The 16,674-nt window shown below is 42.0% G+C and overlaps 1 protein-coding gene across 10 annotated transcripts in view; it reads right to left on the reverse strand.

Annotated features, from left to right (window-relative positions):
- The window catches only part of LOC120373759 (activating transcription factor 7 interacting protein), a 180,480-nt gene that overhangs the window by 82,719 nt on the left and 81,087 nt on the right, over positions 1–16,674 (reverse strand). For all 10 annotated transcript variants that reach the window (XM_039492622.1, XM_039492658.1, XM_039492650.1 and 7 more), the window contains one exon: positions 11,379–12,451. In XM_039492622.1, the coding sequence (XP_039348556.1) occupies positions 11,379–12,444 (1,066 nt within the window). In that variant the 5' untranslated portion in view covers positions 12,445–12,451. The remainder of the gene's footprint in view (positions 1–11,378; positions 12,452–16,674) is intronic.

Consider the following 16,674-nt stretch of genomic DNA (forward strand, 5'->3'; position numbering starts at 1 on the left):
CATGTGCCAGATATGCTAAACATTTGTATCCCCCTTCATGCTTCGGCCACCATTCCAGAGAACATGCTTCCATGCTGATCACGCTTTTTAAAAAAAGAATGTGTAAATTAAATGTGTGACTGAAATCCTTGGGGGAGAATTGTATGTCCCCTGCTCTATTTTACCCACATTCTGCCATATATTTCATGTTATAGCAGTCTCGGATGCTGACACAGCACATGTTAATTTTAAGAATACTTTCACTGCCAATTTCACAAAACGCAAAGAAGGTACCTATGTGAGATTTCTAAAGATAGCTACAGCACTCGGCCCAAGATTTAAGAATCTGAAGTGCCTTCCAAAATTTGAGAGGGACGAGGTAGGGAGCATGCTTTCAGAAGTCTTACAAGCGCAACACCCTGATGCAGAAACTACAGAACCTGAACCACCAAAAAAAGAAAATCAACCTTCTGCTGGTGGCTTCTAACTCAGATAATGAAAATGAACATGCATCGGGCTGCAGTGCTTTGGATGGTTTTCGAGCAGAGCCTGTCATCAACATTGATGCATGTCGCCAGGAATGGTGGTTGAAGCATGCGCATCTGGCCCGTAAATATTTTGCAACACCAGATACAACAGCACCGTGAGAACACCTGTTCTCACTTTCAGGTGACATTGTAAATAAGCAGCAGGCAGCATTATCTCCTGCAAATGTAAATAAACTTTTCTCTTAGCAATTGGCTGAACAAGAAATAGGACTGAATGGACTTGCAAGCTCTACAATTTTACATTGTTTTACTTTTTAATGCAGTATTTTTGTACATAATTCTATATTTGTAAATTCAACTTTCATGATAAAGAGATTGCATTACAGTAATTGTATTAGGTAATTGAAAAATATTATTTCTTTTGTCTTTTTTACAATGCAAATACTTGTAATCAAAAAAACAAAGCACTGTACAGTTTGTATACTGTGTTGTAATTGAAATAAATATATTTGAAAATGTAGAAAACATCCAAAAATATTTAAATAAATGGTATTCTATTATTGATTTAATCGCGATTAATTTTTTAAAATCGCTTGACAGGCCTAGTACCTATGTTAATATTTAGCTGCAGGTGCTCAACCCTTTGGAAAATCTGGCCTCTTATTTAGGTGCCTAAATAAGGCATTAGGATTCTAACTTTAGGCTCAAGTTAGGAAAATTCTGGAGTGTACTTGAGGTGTAGGTGGATTCTAGTATTCATCTGGTATTCCTCAATGGTTGCTCAACATTTAAAAGGTCTCTGCATGAAAGGCCAAATTTTCTGTGTGATTGTTTTACCTGCTTAGGTGTTCCACCAGAAGTTTGTCCCATACTTCATCCAGTGATATGAAATGGTGCTAGTTTCCATGGATGTTTTTCTGCCCAGAACTATGCAACAGATGTACCATGTTATGTTACTATGCTGATTGCCGAGGACTACCCTAATTGAGTTGTCTGATTTGATTAGAATTACTTCCCCACCCAATCCTACACCAAGGTAAGTGGTTTATATCAGACAAGACTCTCCTTACTACTCACATTTCACATATAAAGAGTAGCTGTGCTTCCCAAACTGGTCCATACTGTGAACTAAGTAAGAGACAAGGTGAATCCCAAAGACCATCAAACTGAAATCTATTGTGAGGACTATTCCATCTGGATGTGAGAGCTATATGTTCTTCATGAAGATTCTGGTTTTACCCACCAGGTTAGTAAGCGCAGAATTGGCTGAGGAAGATTAGGGGCAGATGTTCCAGATTTTCAGGAAATGGTACTCCTTGACGGAGAAATAGCATTAACCCCTTTGCATGGAGGCCGAGCAGGGGTAACTCCTTTTGTAATGAGCATTTCTTGGAGGACTTGATCTTGAAGATCTCCAAGAAGGGAAAGCAGCTGATACAGCCATCTTAGGTGGTGAATGGACTGGGTCAGTGACACTTGTTCAACTAGATTGACTGCTAGGCACAGTGTGTTGAAGAAGCAGCTTAAAACTCCCTGCATTCTTCTCATTATGCTGGTCGAGTGAAATAAAACACACACACAAAAACTTCTGGAAGGAGATCTATATGGGCACTCGTTGTGGAATTTCATTGCCTGTGTTCTTGACCCAAAACAATCTTCCTCTTGTTGTCCTTTTAAAGCAACAGTAGTTGTAGAAGATTAAATAAACTAACTCCCCCCTTGTAGGGAAAACTGTGAATAATACACAGACACTCAGGAGGGGCAGATGAAATGTTGGTTGAGCATGGTGAAGATAGCAGCAAAAAGGCTGTGTTTTGAGTATTCTACATGGCTTCTTACTCCTTTTCTCCCATGCCCACAATTATTGAGAAGTCCCTAAGAAAATGTGGTCAAGCAGGGAGATTAGGTTGGGCCACGACAGAGATCCAATGCATATGGAGCAAGGAGGCTGCCATTCGGGGCTTCTAAACCGTTCAGGAGTGGAACATTGATTTTAACTTTGTAGTGTATTTTTTAGAATTATTTAAAATAAAACTGCAGGTTACTAAGTTGTCCAACAATGGCTATTAGCATCCATCAATGGCTATTAGCCAGGATGGGCAGTGATGGCGTCCTTAGCTTCTGTTTGCCAGTGTGTCCAGTAAGACTTGAAGATATCATTCTGACAAATGGAGAGGCAGACGCTCTCAGTAAAGTGCTTTCAGGGTTTCTGCGGTTAGTTCCACTTTCCTGTTAGTATCACCTCCATTTCATTTGGGTAGACTTTGAACACATTTTTGTTTTTCCAGAAATGTATTTCTTGGCTGAAGTAGCTGGAAGATAGCATCAGCTTCTCCTGATTAGAAGGGCATAGAGCTTGTTGTCATCTGCCCACTGATTGCACTAGAGCCCATAGCACTTGACGATCTCACCTATGATCTGAAAATGTTAATTTCAGGAGGCAGAGAGTAAAGAGAAAAGTTTGTACCTACTTTGCAGCTACAGCCTCCTTTCAGATTTACTGATGAAAAGTGCTATGAGAGTTAGCTGGTATTACTGTTCGTGTGAAACAGTTTCAGATGCATCTATAAAGCACCTTTTCTTTCTTTTTACATTTTCTAAAAAAATTTAAGTCTAACCCCTCCCGCAGCAGTTATGGCTCATCATACTAGTTAGATGACTTCCACAGCACACTCATGTTACTAACCAACTGAAAAATGTTAACTAAAAAACCATCAAGAACAGTAATACAACTGTCACCAGTGGGTGTTCAAGTTCCACCTTATCCAACGCAAAAAAATGCAACCAAAAATGAACAAAAAGTTTTTAAAATTCAGTTTACAGGAAGGAAAAAAAAAAGTGTTTTCTTCTTTGGATAGTCCACCATTATGATCAATGGGCTTTGTCTATCAATACCTAGTATCCACACAGTAGGGAAAAGAACTAGGATCTGTGGCTTCAGACAGTAACACTCAAAAATGCACCAATGCAAGTACCCATGTCTGTACCCTAGCAATGTGTACAATTGTGAACAAAGGGTCAGGATGCTACCTGGCAAATCTATTTGGCAGAGGTAGACTCCCACACCAACCAAAAGTTTAACCCCATCTTAGTTTAAAGGATTTTGATCTTTAAATGTTTAAAAGCTTTTATAAGCTTTTAATACAAAGTCAAATCAATTTTGTTAAGTCAGATCTAGAGATCTTTTGACACTTTTTGGGCCTTACTAGAGCACGAAGAAGGATTCAAAACAGTCTAGCATCTTGAGTTAGTGGAATTAGAATTTTACGGTCCTAAAAGGAACACCACCCTTTTTCTTTGGGTGTGTGGGACAAATGGCAGAAGAGAGACTAATTCACTTCTCATGATGGAACTGGGCACTCACTTTACTAAAGACAGCAGTTTTGAAGAGCAATGTATTGTTATAAAATCCTAGTTATGGGTATTACAGAAAAGGGCCACAGAGTGGTTACTTACCTGCACAGTAACTTGAATTCTTCAAGGTGTTTGTCCCTATGGGTGCTCCACATTAGGATGTGCGTGAACCCATGCACTCTTGACCAGAGATATTCGTTAGCAGTGTCTGTGGGTCCACACTTTCCCCCTATACATCCTCGTGCTCTGGCATGAACGTATATAGGGAGAAGCAGACCTGTCGCTACTCCAGTTCCTTCTCAACCACAATGCCCTGAAGTACAACTCTGTAGCAGAAGGGAAGGAAGGCAGACAATCTCAAAGAAGAAATCAAGTTACTGTACAGGCAGTCATACTTGTTTATAAGGAGCAATTCAGAAGGGGATACGGTTTGATGGACACACCAGACTTGGAAATACTTTCACTTTTGCAGGTATGTTTCCCTTGTGGCAAGTTTGCTACTACTCAGGAGTACGGTCTTGATCTCAGAAGAACAGCACATTTCCACGCCCAAGAACAATTGAGGAGCCAGGCTTTGAGGTGTAGAGAGGAGAGGTCGGGGTGGGTCATGGTGGCCAATTCCTCTGTCATGAGATCCACCATGAGCAGAAGGTGAAGAAGGGCCTACAGAGAGCGGTGAAGCAGATCCAGGAACCATACCTGCCTTGGCCATCATGGTTCTATCAAGCTAGTTATTACCCTCCTTTGCTTTAGCTTGTTTGGGGCCTTGAGAATCGATGGTGTACACCTGCCTGCCAACAGAAGGGTACAAGGGTCAAGGGATGAGGAGGGCATCCCACATCTAGTTGTGGCTGTAACCTCCTCTTTAGCAGAAGCAATGGCATTTTGTATTGGATGGTATTACAAATAGATCCACCTCAAAGAGGCCCCAGGACGGACAAATGCTCTGAAATATCGAGTTGCTGAGTTCCCAATCATGGACCTGTTCAGGGAGTCTGCTATGGCATTTTCTAGGCAGGTAGACCGCTGATAGGTCTATGTGATAGGATATGCATCAGTTCCTTAGTATTACTGACTCTGTCCACAAAAACCGGGATCTTGCTCCCCATTGCGGATTCATGTATCACACTGCTGGACAACAGAGTGGCATCACTCTGATAGAGTGGCTCCTGGTGTTAAGTAGGAATTGATGGCAAGCACAGAGAATTGCCCTGAGTTTGAGATTACTGATGTGGAGAGGGATACTTCCTGGGGACTCCATTTGCCCTGTGCTGTGAAGTCCTGAAGATGGACACCCTATTCCAGTTGTGAAGTATGGTGATGAACTTTGATGAGGCTGGACATGAAAAGGGGATTCCCACACAATCTCTGATGATTTTTTCCACCACTGGAGGGAGCTGAGAACTATTGGTGGTAAGGTGCCTGCTTGGAAAGACTGTGCTTGCTGGGCCAGTCTTGAGCCAGGCCTGAAGGAACTGAAAGTGTAGTCTCGCATGGGGTATCACAAACATGTGGCCTAATAGCTGCAGGCAAGATTGTGCTGTGGATTGTGGTATCAGCTGAAGTCAGGAGATGAGGCTGATCACAATGGACCTTTGGTTGAAAAGCCAAAACAGGAAGACACTGTATAGGTAATGATCCTTGCCCAATGACAAACTGAAGGCAATTGGTGTACATCCTGGAGGTCAGGGGCAATGAACTAATCCCCAGAATTATTATGGTTAGAATTACGACCCTGAAGTGCTGCAAAATGATAAATATATTCAGAGTCCTGCAGTCAAGGATTGGTCTCCATCCACCATTTTTCTTGTAAACCAACAATTACCTGGAATAGAACCCTCTCTCAATGAACCTGGGGAGAACTGGCTCAATCACTCCAAGAAGTAAGAGAGATTGAACTTCCTGCTTTAGAAGACCATCATGAGAAGTGCCCCTGAAGAGGGACAGGGATGAAGGATGGGAAGGAGGGATGGATTGAACTGGATGGAATATTCCACTGAAATCCACCTGTAGGAGCCCTCTTTCCGATGTGATGAGCTCCCAGAAAGATAGAAAGTAGTGGTGGAAGGAGGGTGGTTTTGTTCAGTGAGAGATCTGGAGTACAGAATGGATTGTGACCCTTGACCAACAGGTCAAAATGGCCACTTGGAGGAGGTCACCATTAAAGAGGGCCCCTTTTTCTGAATTCTGGACCTCTTTCTACAGGGAATTGCAGGTTTGGTGTAGGTCTGTCACTGTACTAGTTGAGAGCACTGAGTTATTTAGATCCTGAGGGATTGCAGAGTAGCCACAGAATCTTTTCAAGTGGAAAGAGCCACTGCTGCTGCTACTGAAAAGTTTAGGCATTTCAAAGAGAAGGTTCCTCCACACTATTCTGCACTACCCTAGGAAAGCTGTAAGTTTGCAGCCAGGAGCCTGGATGCACGACAGCGGTGGTAGCCATTGAACACAAGGCTGTGTAAGCAGCGCCAAGGGAAGCTTGTATGGAAGTTTTTGCAATCATCTGGCCTTCTGAGATAAGGACTTTAAACAGTTTTCTTTGGTGATGGGGCAAATTATCAATAAAACTTGAAAATTTACCATATATTGTGAAATCACATTTTGACATCAAGGCCTGATAGTTCACAATCCTAAGCTGGAAAGCAGCTGATGAGTAGCTGTTACAGCCTAAAAGGTCCAGAAAACTTGTCTGTTCTCTCATTGACAGCATCCACTACCAAGAAATTGGAGGTGGGACAGGAGAAAAAAGTACTCCAGACTCTTGGCTGGTACATAGTATTTTTGGTCGACCCACTTGCAAGTGGATGAGATGTTCACAGATATCTGCCAGACAGTGTGGGCTGGTGACTATAATGCTCATTAATGGGTAAGGTGACCTTGTCCAGGGAACAGAATGCAATGTTGTCTCTTCTGGATTTCCTCCAAGGGGATCTGAAGTGACTCTGCTATTCTCTTCACCAGGCCTGGAAAGGCCCTGATATCATCTACTTATAAGATGGTGGTAGGGCATAACCGCCTTGCAAATGTAATACTTTTCTCTGTATTCTTGGGTGGCATCGTCATCTATTTAGAAACAACATTTGCAGCTTTTTTCTTTTTCCAGATTAAAAAAACCAATAGTACAAAGAAAAAACACTCCATGTGATGAAAGGGTGCTGTAGCCATCACTGGGTCATTTTTCATGCTTGACCAGCAATCTTGCATCAGGGTCAGCGTTTCTTTAATTTTTCCTCTCTACTCACTTGCCATATACCCATTCGACCCATGAGTTTAAATATGTCTGAGTAGTATATTCAGAATGAAGTGCTTCAACCACTTCTTTATTGCTTATAAAAGAAGGGACAATCACTAAGAGTTTTGAGTTTCATGTCACAAAATCTTTGAGGTTTTCTCAATTTGGGGGAAAATCAGAATCACCCTGGGAGCTAGGTACCAAAAGTTCTTCTTTGTTAATAGATTGCTATCTGAAGGTTAAAAGAAGTTCAACTCTGCTGAAACCCTACCCCTTCAGGAAAGGTTGACAAATCGACATCTCTTTTCCCCCCAAGTTCCTTTTATACCATGCCTAACAATTGCTCTGGTCCTCCCCGCACCCCTTCTCTTTTTCCTTCTTGTCTTTCTTCCTTTGTTTTAACATTTCTTTCTTAATCCAACTCTTCTCCTCTCCCCTTTTGCCCCTTTTCTCCTGCGGTTGAGATTCCATTCCAACAGTCACGGGAAAACCATACGTTGTAAGCCTTTAGCGGCATGAACAGACAAAAGCTTATGAGAGCATGTGGAAAGAATCTTGTGCTGACGAGTTGCTGCCTGAGCCTGAAGTCTTACGTACGTGAACTTGCTTCTGCAATTCTATATATTAGGGACCACAACATGAGCAGGGAACGAAGCTGGATAGCTTTTAAGGATTCACCTCCTGCTTTACCTGTGGACGTAGCAGTATGTTTATAGTGTATATGAGAGGGGAACTGGGGTCCCCAGCTTTTCCCAGCCAAAATGATTCCTTCTTTGTCCAGAACTTGGAGTGGAATATCACACTAGTTCAGTGTGATATTCCACTCCCAGGGAGCATCTCCAGGTGAACATGGGCCAAATGACCTCCCTCCTCCTTCCCTATGTCAGTACCCCCTTTCTCCACTCTCACCACAAACTGGATAGTAATGCAGATAAGCTGCCATTACATTTTAGTCTAGGGTTGGGTGAATTTCCTCCATACTGGAGGAGGAGGAGGGAACTGCCATTCAAAAACTTTTCCTTTCAAATTCACAAGGCACTGCAAAGGCTGTTTAAACTACCAGGGAAAAGTTTATATTATCAGAAAGGACACCCCGCTTACCCCTCTTCAGATGTGCCCACTAAATCTTTAAGGCCTGACCATTTAACTAAGATTTCTGATGTCTTTTTAAGTTTGCCCTTAAATATGGTGGTTCTTCTATAACTGGTTTCCTAGTAACTATATGTGTATGCTTCTATGTGGTATAATTCCATGCATCGTAAGCACAGTGCATGGTAGAGAGACCACGAGTCTGCAAATCAACAAAATAATTAGAGTTTATCCATGTAGTCAACACAATCTTAGTATACTCAACACTTTTAAAAATTTCTATTGGAATGTATTAGGCCCAACATCAGTTAAATCCTCTCTCAATGATCGAGACAAGTCAACTCAATTGTACTAAAGAAATAGCTGCATGGAATAAGTGTGATGGAAATCACACCATGAAGCACTATTCAGAGCTTCATGGGATGACAATTAATAGCTAACCCATAATAGAGCCTTGGGATATGTATGTTGACACTGAAGTTTCCCATTAATTATTTACGTAACACCACAGATGCACATGGCAGCTTACAGACAGATAAAAATGGCAAGTCTCTGCCTTGGACAGCTCACAGTTTTAAACATCTTGATGCATTGATGCATACTGGCAAAGTGGAAACTTAAGAAAGTTAGCTATTTCTCAAGACTGATGGTCAATAAGAATTAAATCCTCCACTATTTAAAAAGAATAAAACTAACTAATGTTTAAATATTATATGATAACGCGTATCCCTTCCTTTTCTGTGAATTCTGCTTTGAACAGCTTTTCCAAAGTCTTCTCGACAGCACAAAATGTGCTAATCGATAAAATACGGTAGGCCGCAAGCATTCTTCTCAGGTCTCATGTATTTTGAGAATAAGTAAAATAGGAGTATATGCGTTCTAGAAGAGGAAAAGGCCAGGATATTAAAAACATGCCAATCCTGTCTGTTGCCTTAGCATTCTTAGTTATTTTCTTCTTTCCTTCAAATATCCAACATATTTTTAAACACTCTTTATTCTAATTATTTCAGTGTTTCCCAAACTCTGGATAACTGACCTCCTCTTCAATGCTGCCATATGTTGCATACTGTAAGATTAGTAGGCTGTTAACATCTTCCACATCCCCCTGAATAGTCCTTCATGCCTATGCTTTGTTAAATGTTGTGCTATTTACTACTCTAGGACAATAGTAGTAAATGTTATGCTTTTATCAAAAAAAATTTAATCAGATTATCTCCACACAGGGTAGTTTACTCCTATTGTTAACTACAGTCTTTGTAAAGATATTTACTTAATTTGCTTACATTTTTGGCCCTTAATTCCCTTAAATGTGTGCTCTTTTGGTCTTTTATTTGACTTTAATATAATAGTTTTTGTTGCCTTCCAGCTCTGATCAGTATGTTTTCCATTCAGACTGCAACTTATGAGACAACCACCTGTCTTCCTACATCTCTGGAACATCTCATACTGTTTTAGGTACTATAGAAATAGTAAATTATGACTAGCCTAGTAGGATCTCTAGCCTATCAACTTCTAAAAGTACCGTATTTTCCGGCATATAAGACGACTTTTTATACTAAAAAACAACCCCCCAAAATCAGGGGTCGTCTTATACGCCGGGTATAAACAGCAGGCAGCCCAGAGCCCTCTGATTCCTGGCCGCGGCTGGGATTTAAAAGGCTCTGGGCTCCCCGCCGCAGGGGCAGCCCAGAGCCCTCTGACTCCCCGCTGCGGCAGGGATTTAAAAGGCTCTGGGCTCCCCGCCGCAGCGGGCAGCCCAGAGCCCTCTGACTCCCGGCCGCGGCTGGGATTTAAAAGGCTCTGGGCTCCCCGCCGCAGCGGGCACTCCAGAGCCCTCTGATTCCCGGCCGCGGCTGGGATTTAAAAGGCTCTGGGCTCCCCCCCTCGGAAGGGGGGGTAGTCTTATACGGCGAGTATAGGCCAAAACCTATGTTTTAACTGTAAAATTAGGGGGTCATCTTATACGCCCAGTCGCCTTATACGCCGGAAAATACGGTAGTATATGGTTCCTTATTCACTGAAGTCATTTCTGGCAATGCCCCATTGATCTCAAGTAGAAATAACTCTATCTTCACTAGCCAGGATTTTCTAGTTCCTATATTTTTGTGGTTCTCAGTCACTGCATAGTTTCTAGTTTTTGTAACATCCACTTTAACAAGAAAGGCAGAGCTGCAAACCATATTCCCAAAAACATGGCTCTATAAATCCCATACGTTATGTATATTTTCCTTCAACTAAGATCCATCTTTAATTATGCATCTCTAGAGGGTGTTTTCGGTTTTTTTTGTTTTTTTAAACAGCAACAAAACTGTCTTAAGCACTGTAACGAAAGGTTTACATCTCCACCCACCACCATTTTTGAGAGAGATCATTCTGGCTTTGAAGTGCTGTTAAACTTTTCAATTACCTGTGCTGGGGTAATCTCAGTTTTTCAGTTTATATCTTTGTCCTCCATTTTGGGCATGCAAGTAGAGGAGCAGCAGGAGAACGATGCATACATTTAGAAAAATTATTTCTGTTGTATTTCAATATTTGTACAATAAATTAAGCATGACAAAATAAACCTGAGGCAAACAAACTGTCCCTGGAGAATCCGTAACTGGAGTACAGCTGGTGGAGGTGACTGTGTCAGCTCCACTGCCTCCTTCACCCGAACTCCTGCCCACTGTAATGTGAGGGAAGGGGTATATCGTGGATATTGCAAGAAAGGGGAGCACTGAAGTCAGGCTTTGGTGGTATTAGTTAAAGCCTGACCCTTGCACCTTTAACTTCTGCCAGGACCACGCAAGGCTCCCTGACATTCCATCCAAACCTTTCCACTGTAGCTAAGCAGAGCTTGAACCTAACAAGACACTTATTAATACTTTCAACTTGTTTTTTCAATGGCTGGTCATTTAATTGCTCTTCTTAAATCAGCTATTCATATTTTAAGAAGAATCTCAAAATTGGCAAAGTTAATCATTTTTCTTCTGCAGAGCTCATTACTTTATTAACCATGGCCTTACTCCGTGAATTATCACAACAAAAATTGTTCTGAATTTGATGCTCTCTTAAACGACTTAATTCAAATAAGTTCTTACAAATATGGAATAAACTGAAGAGTCTCCCAAAATATACAACTGAAAGCTGAAATTCTGTCTGTGTCATTAATATACCGAGATATGAATCTAATTTATCAAATAAATGAATGAAAATCTCATATTTGGACCACAACTACAGTAAAAACAGTGTCTAACCTGGAGAACTTGTCTTGTTTGGTAGTACCACTTCAGCATCCTCCTCTTTCTCACCACATGGCTCCTCTTCATCAGAGAGTACTAAGAAAGCTTCTTTGGGCAAACTTTCACTGATTTCGTGTTTGGATGGTGAACCCAAAGAGTTCTCCATTTTATCTTCCAAATCTGGGCTTGTGTCATCCACTGGAAGCAGGGAAGTTTTAGAAAAACAACATAGTTCATCTTCAGCTGGGGCCAGCTTTTCCAAAATTGGAATTATTTCATCCGTCTCCATAGAATCTGTGTTTTCTAAGATGTTCTCGCTTGGTTCTTCTAGTGACTTTTCAATGGTGGTTTCTGGAAGTTCTGCAGATTGGTCTTCTTCATCCTTTGGTTCCTGGTCGGTTTCCATACTGCTAGATATAGCTTCTTCTCCAACAGCATCTTCATCAACAACCTCTTCTTCAGCACTTTTTTCTTCTTCAACAGGTAGATCAGAACTAACAGCTAAGTCATTTGTTTCTGCTTTCTCTTCTGAAGAGTCATTAATGTCACAGCTTACTTTGCTTTCACCTTCAGATGGGCTCTCTGTCTCTCTTTGGTCCAAACTATCTTTTATTCTATGTTCTTCGTGAAGGTCATCATCTTTTTTGTTATCAAGTACCTGATCTCCACCCTCAGCGATTGAAGCAATAATAGAGTCCTCTTCCTGTTGTTCAGAAATAACATTCTCTGGAGACAATGCTTCAGGTTTGCAATCTAAGTCACCATCTTTGTTCTCTGCCCTGATATCAGGACTTTTGACATCAGAGATTTCCTCACTTTCAGTTCTCCCTTCTTCAGGGTCAAGGCATATATCCACTAAACCATTAACCTCCTTTTTGTCCTCCATGCAATCTGTGTTGCTTAAAGGGGAATTTAGATCAGAATCTCCATTTTCATGTTTGCCATTTAACAGTTTAACGTCAGTTGTCTTCAATAGCTCCTCTTTGACCTTATAGACAGCCTCAAGTTGTTGCCGATCGCTTACTCTCATTGTTTTTCGGGCCTTAAAGACTTTTCTCTGAGGTTCTTCTGTGGTATCCATCTTGACCCTTAAAATATAAAAGTATAGCAAGGAATTAAAATAAAATATTGTTTAGTGAAACTGCTAAATAGCCCCTCCCAGTATATGTGTGTTATAAAGTATTGTTGGTATTTAATGCAGGTAACTCCAAGAATATTTTAAAGCAAACCGATTTCATCACATTAATGAAAGCAACACAGCATTATATAACTTTAATGTCATTTCTCATTCATATTTTCATCCACACCCAGCCCTCTGAAATGCAACAATTATAGATAATTTTATGTACTAAAGGTCTACTGATTCCATTCACAAGAGTCACAATGTCCTATATTACTACACTTGATCAACTTATTGACATTTAAAAGTGAAAAAAGACAACTCTTAAATTAGTTTGTGCTAACCTAAGATCCAACCAAAAAAACTCATGTGAGAGATGCAAACAGTTCCTTGGTTGGAAATTAAACATTCTTATTTCAAAGATACTAGAAATCTAAATATTTTACTCTTACTTTGTTTCATACAAAACGTTTACTCAGTTTTAGAGAGTTTCAGAAACAAAGCAAGAACCTGATTCTCTCCCCTCCCCGCAAAGAAGCAATACGAACCTGTTCTGAAACTGTTGTTCTTCAAGATGTATTGCATGTGATCATTCTGCTCTTTGTGTCAGTGTGCCCTGTGCACAGCTGTCAGAAACCCATTCAGTGGCACTCATTGGGCAAAGCTCTGTTGCTGCATGCTAATGCATATAGGTATAAAGGGCAGAGTCTTCCCAGTCCTTCTCCATTCCCTCTTTCTTCTCTTTCTTCAATAAAGAGAGGTAGAAGACCAGGTTGTGGAATAGACGTGCAACACATCTCAAACAGTAGTAGTTACGGAACAGGTTAGTAACATTATTTCTTCGAGTGATTGCACATGTGCATTCCACTCTTGGTGAATCACAAGCTGTAAGACAGGAAGTGGGATCGGAGTATATTTCAATAAAGACTGGAGAACAACTCTCCCTATTCAAGCATTATCTCTGGAAACCTGAGCCCCAGCATAGCAGAAGGCAAACGTGTGGACCAAGGATCACATTGCCTTTCTACAAATGTCTGCAGTTGGAACTTGTGCCAGAAAGGCTGCTGAGGTTGACTGTGATCTTGTCGAATGAGCTGTGACTTTATGGATGCAATGACATTAGCTAAGTCATAGCATGCTAATATGAAGTATGAAATCAAGAAAAAAAATTCTCTGGGTGAAGACTGATGGACCTCTTACTCTGTTTGCCACTGCTATGAACAGCTGGGAGGATTTATGAAAGTGTCTGGTTCTGAACAGGTAAAACACCAACGTTTTTCAACATCCAAGGTATGCAAGCATTCTTCCTCCCTGGTTGTACAATGGTTTTGAATAGAATACAGGCAAATAAATTGCCTGTTTGATGAGGAAAGAGGAAACTACCTTTTGGATAAACTTCGGATGAGGAGGTAGGTAAACTTTCTCCTTAAAGAAGACTGTATATGGGAGGTCCCTACATTACTGCCCTCAGCTCCCCTACTCTTTTGGCTGAGGTAACGACTACCAAAAACGACACCTTCATTGATAGATGCAGCAGCAAACAGGCAGCCAATGGTTCAAACAGGGGACCCCTAAGTCTTGATGATACTAAGTTTAGATCCCATGGGGGAACAAGGTCTTGTACTTGAGGGTATAATTTGACTAAGCCCTTTAAAGGTTTTATGGGCATGTCACTAGAGAAAAACCAGAGTGATTGTCCACTTTAGGATGGAACACTGGAATAGCAGCCACATATACTTTGATGGAACCAACCGCCAAACCTTGCGGTCTCAGGAGTAAGTAGTAGTCCAGAATATGTTGAAGTGAAGCACCGGTCAGTGATACCCCATTCTGGTGAAACAAGGTAGAGAAATGCCTCCATTTAGCAAGGTAAATAGCTCTTGCAGAATATGGACCTCTTGAACGTCTTTCAAGCAAGCCTGCTCTCTAGTGTCTGGCCATGGAGGGATCCATGCAGTTAAGTGAAGTGATTGTAAGCTTGGGTGGAGTAGGCAACCGTGATCCTGGAGATTAAGTCTGAATCTAGATTTGAGATTTCACTGACAGCACCACGAGAGTGGAGAACCAGTGCTGACGGGCACATGCTGCGGCTATAGGTATGACTCTGGCCTGATCCTGTCTTATATTAGGCAATATCCTGTGAATGAGTGGGACTGGTCAAAAAGTGTAGAGAAGCCTGCCTCACCATGTCATTAGAAAGGCATCTTATGGAACCTGGGCTGTGATACCTAAGGGAGCAGAACTGCTGACACTTTCTGTTGGCTTTTGTTGCAAATAGGTCCACTTGGGGAAACCTCCAGAGCCAGAAGATGTATCTGGCCACATCTGGGCAAAGAGACCAGTCTTGGTGACTCAAATTTATCTGCTCAGGTTGTCTGCTAGGTCATTCTGTATATCTAGCAGCTAAGATGCTTCTAGATCTAATAAGATGGCAATACAGAGCTCCCAGAGTAAAGTCATTTCTTGACAGAGTGGCAAAGAGCTAGCTCCCTCCTGCTTGTTGATGTTGTTTGTGAGGACTAAAAGGCTGCTTCCCTGATCTGCAATAGAAATACCTGGCACATCAGTCTGACAACTTTCAGCTCTCTGACACTGACGTGTAAAGAACCATAGACCCTGCATTTGTAGAGAACCCATGTGGACTCTGTCACTAGCACGAGAGTCGGTTGTAGGGGCAGGCAAAGAGAACATCTACACATATATTGGCTGGATCTGTCCACCAATCTAGGGAGGTGAGGGCATGGGTGGATACACTGAGGGCAGCTTGGAAAGTAGACTGATATCTGCCAGCCCCATAGAGTTCTGAGTTGCTTTCTGGCATACTGAATCATATAGGTGCAAGAAGCTTATGACCCAGAAGCCTCAAACAGCTTCCTGTTGTTGTGACTGGGCAAGCCTTCAAATCTATAAAAAATGGTTACTAACCTTCCTAAACTGTTGCTCTTCAAGATGTGTTGTTCACGTCCATTCCATGTTAGGTTAGGTGTGTGCATGCTATGTGCACCATGCACCATTGCCAGAGATTTTTCCCTCAGTGGTACTCATTGAGCCGGCTCTAGCACCCTCTGGCGCCGTGCGCTCGTGTACCGGTATAAGGGGCATTGCTAGCCACACACCCTCTCAGTTCCTTACTGCCGGTCAATTGTGACCGGGATAGGAGGGCATGCTGGGGAATGGACATGAGCAACACATCTTGAAGAACAGTTACAGAATGTTAGTAAACGTTTTTTCTTCGAGTGCTTGCTCATGTCCATTCCACGTTAAGTGACTCACAAGCAGTACTTTAGGAGCTGGAGTTCACAGACATGCTGACTGCAACAGTGTTCTTCTGAACCTGGTATCATCTCGAGCCTGTTGGGTGATGGTGTAGTGGTACGGAAAGGTATTCACCAAAGACCAAGTTGATGCCCTGCAGATGTCTTGGATTGGGACTTGTGCAAGGAAAGCCTCTGAAGTGGCATGAGCTCTCGTACAGTCAGCGATTAGAATAGCCAGAGGTATGACATTTGCCTGCTCGTAGCAATCCTGAATACAGGAGATTATCCAGGATGAGATCCTCTGGGTTGATACTGGAAGCCCTTTCATCCTTTCTGCTACAGTTACAAAGAGCTGTGTTGATTTGCAAAAGGGTTTAGTACTCTCAATATCGAAGGCAAGGGCACGCCTAACCTCCAGTGAATGCAGTCACCACTCCTCAGACTTCTTGTCAGGCTTCAGGAAGCAGACAGCAAGAAAATAGTCTGGTTGCTACAGAACTGTGAAACCACATTTTGCAGGAAAGTTGGATGGGGGCACAGTTGGACCTTGTCCTTGAAGAACACTGTGTATGTTGGTTCTGATATTAAGGCCCTGATTTCAGACACCCTTCTAGGTGACCCTTCTAGTCACCAGGAAGGTGGTGACTTTCCAGGAGAGAAGTAGGGGGAACGACACTAGCAGTTCGAAGGGAGGGCCTGTGAGCCTTGACAGAACCAGGTTTAAGTCCCACAGAGGGATAGGTTTGTGGATCTGAGGATAGAGTCCCTCCAGGTCTTTGAAAAACTGGACCGTCATCTTGTGAGAGAACCGTACAGACTTGCTGTTCACTGGCAGGTGGAAGGCTCAGATTCCGTCCAAGTGCAATTTGATAAATGCATGGGCCAGAACTTGTTGCTTCAGATGGAGCAACCATCTAAACTACTACTGAACTAA

This window comes from Mauremys reevesii, linkage group 1 (assembly GCF_016161935.1).
Source record: "Mauremys reevesii isolate NIE-2019 linkage group 1, ASM1616193v1, whole genome shotgun sequence".
In the NCBI taxonomy this organism is placed as follows: domain Eukaryota; kingdom Metazoa; phylum Chordata; order Testudines; family Geoemydidae; genus Mauremys; species Mauremys reevesii.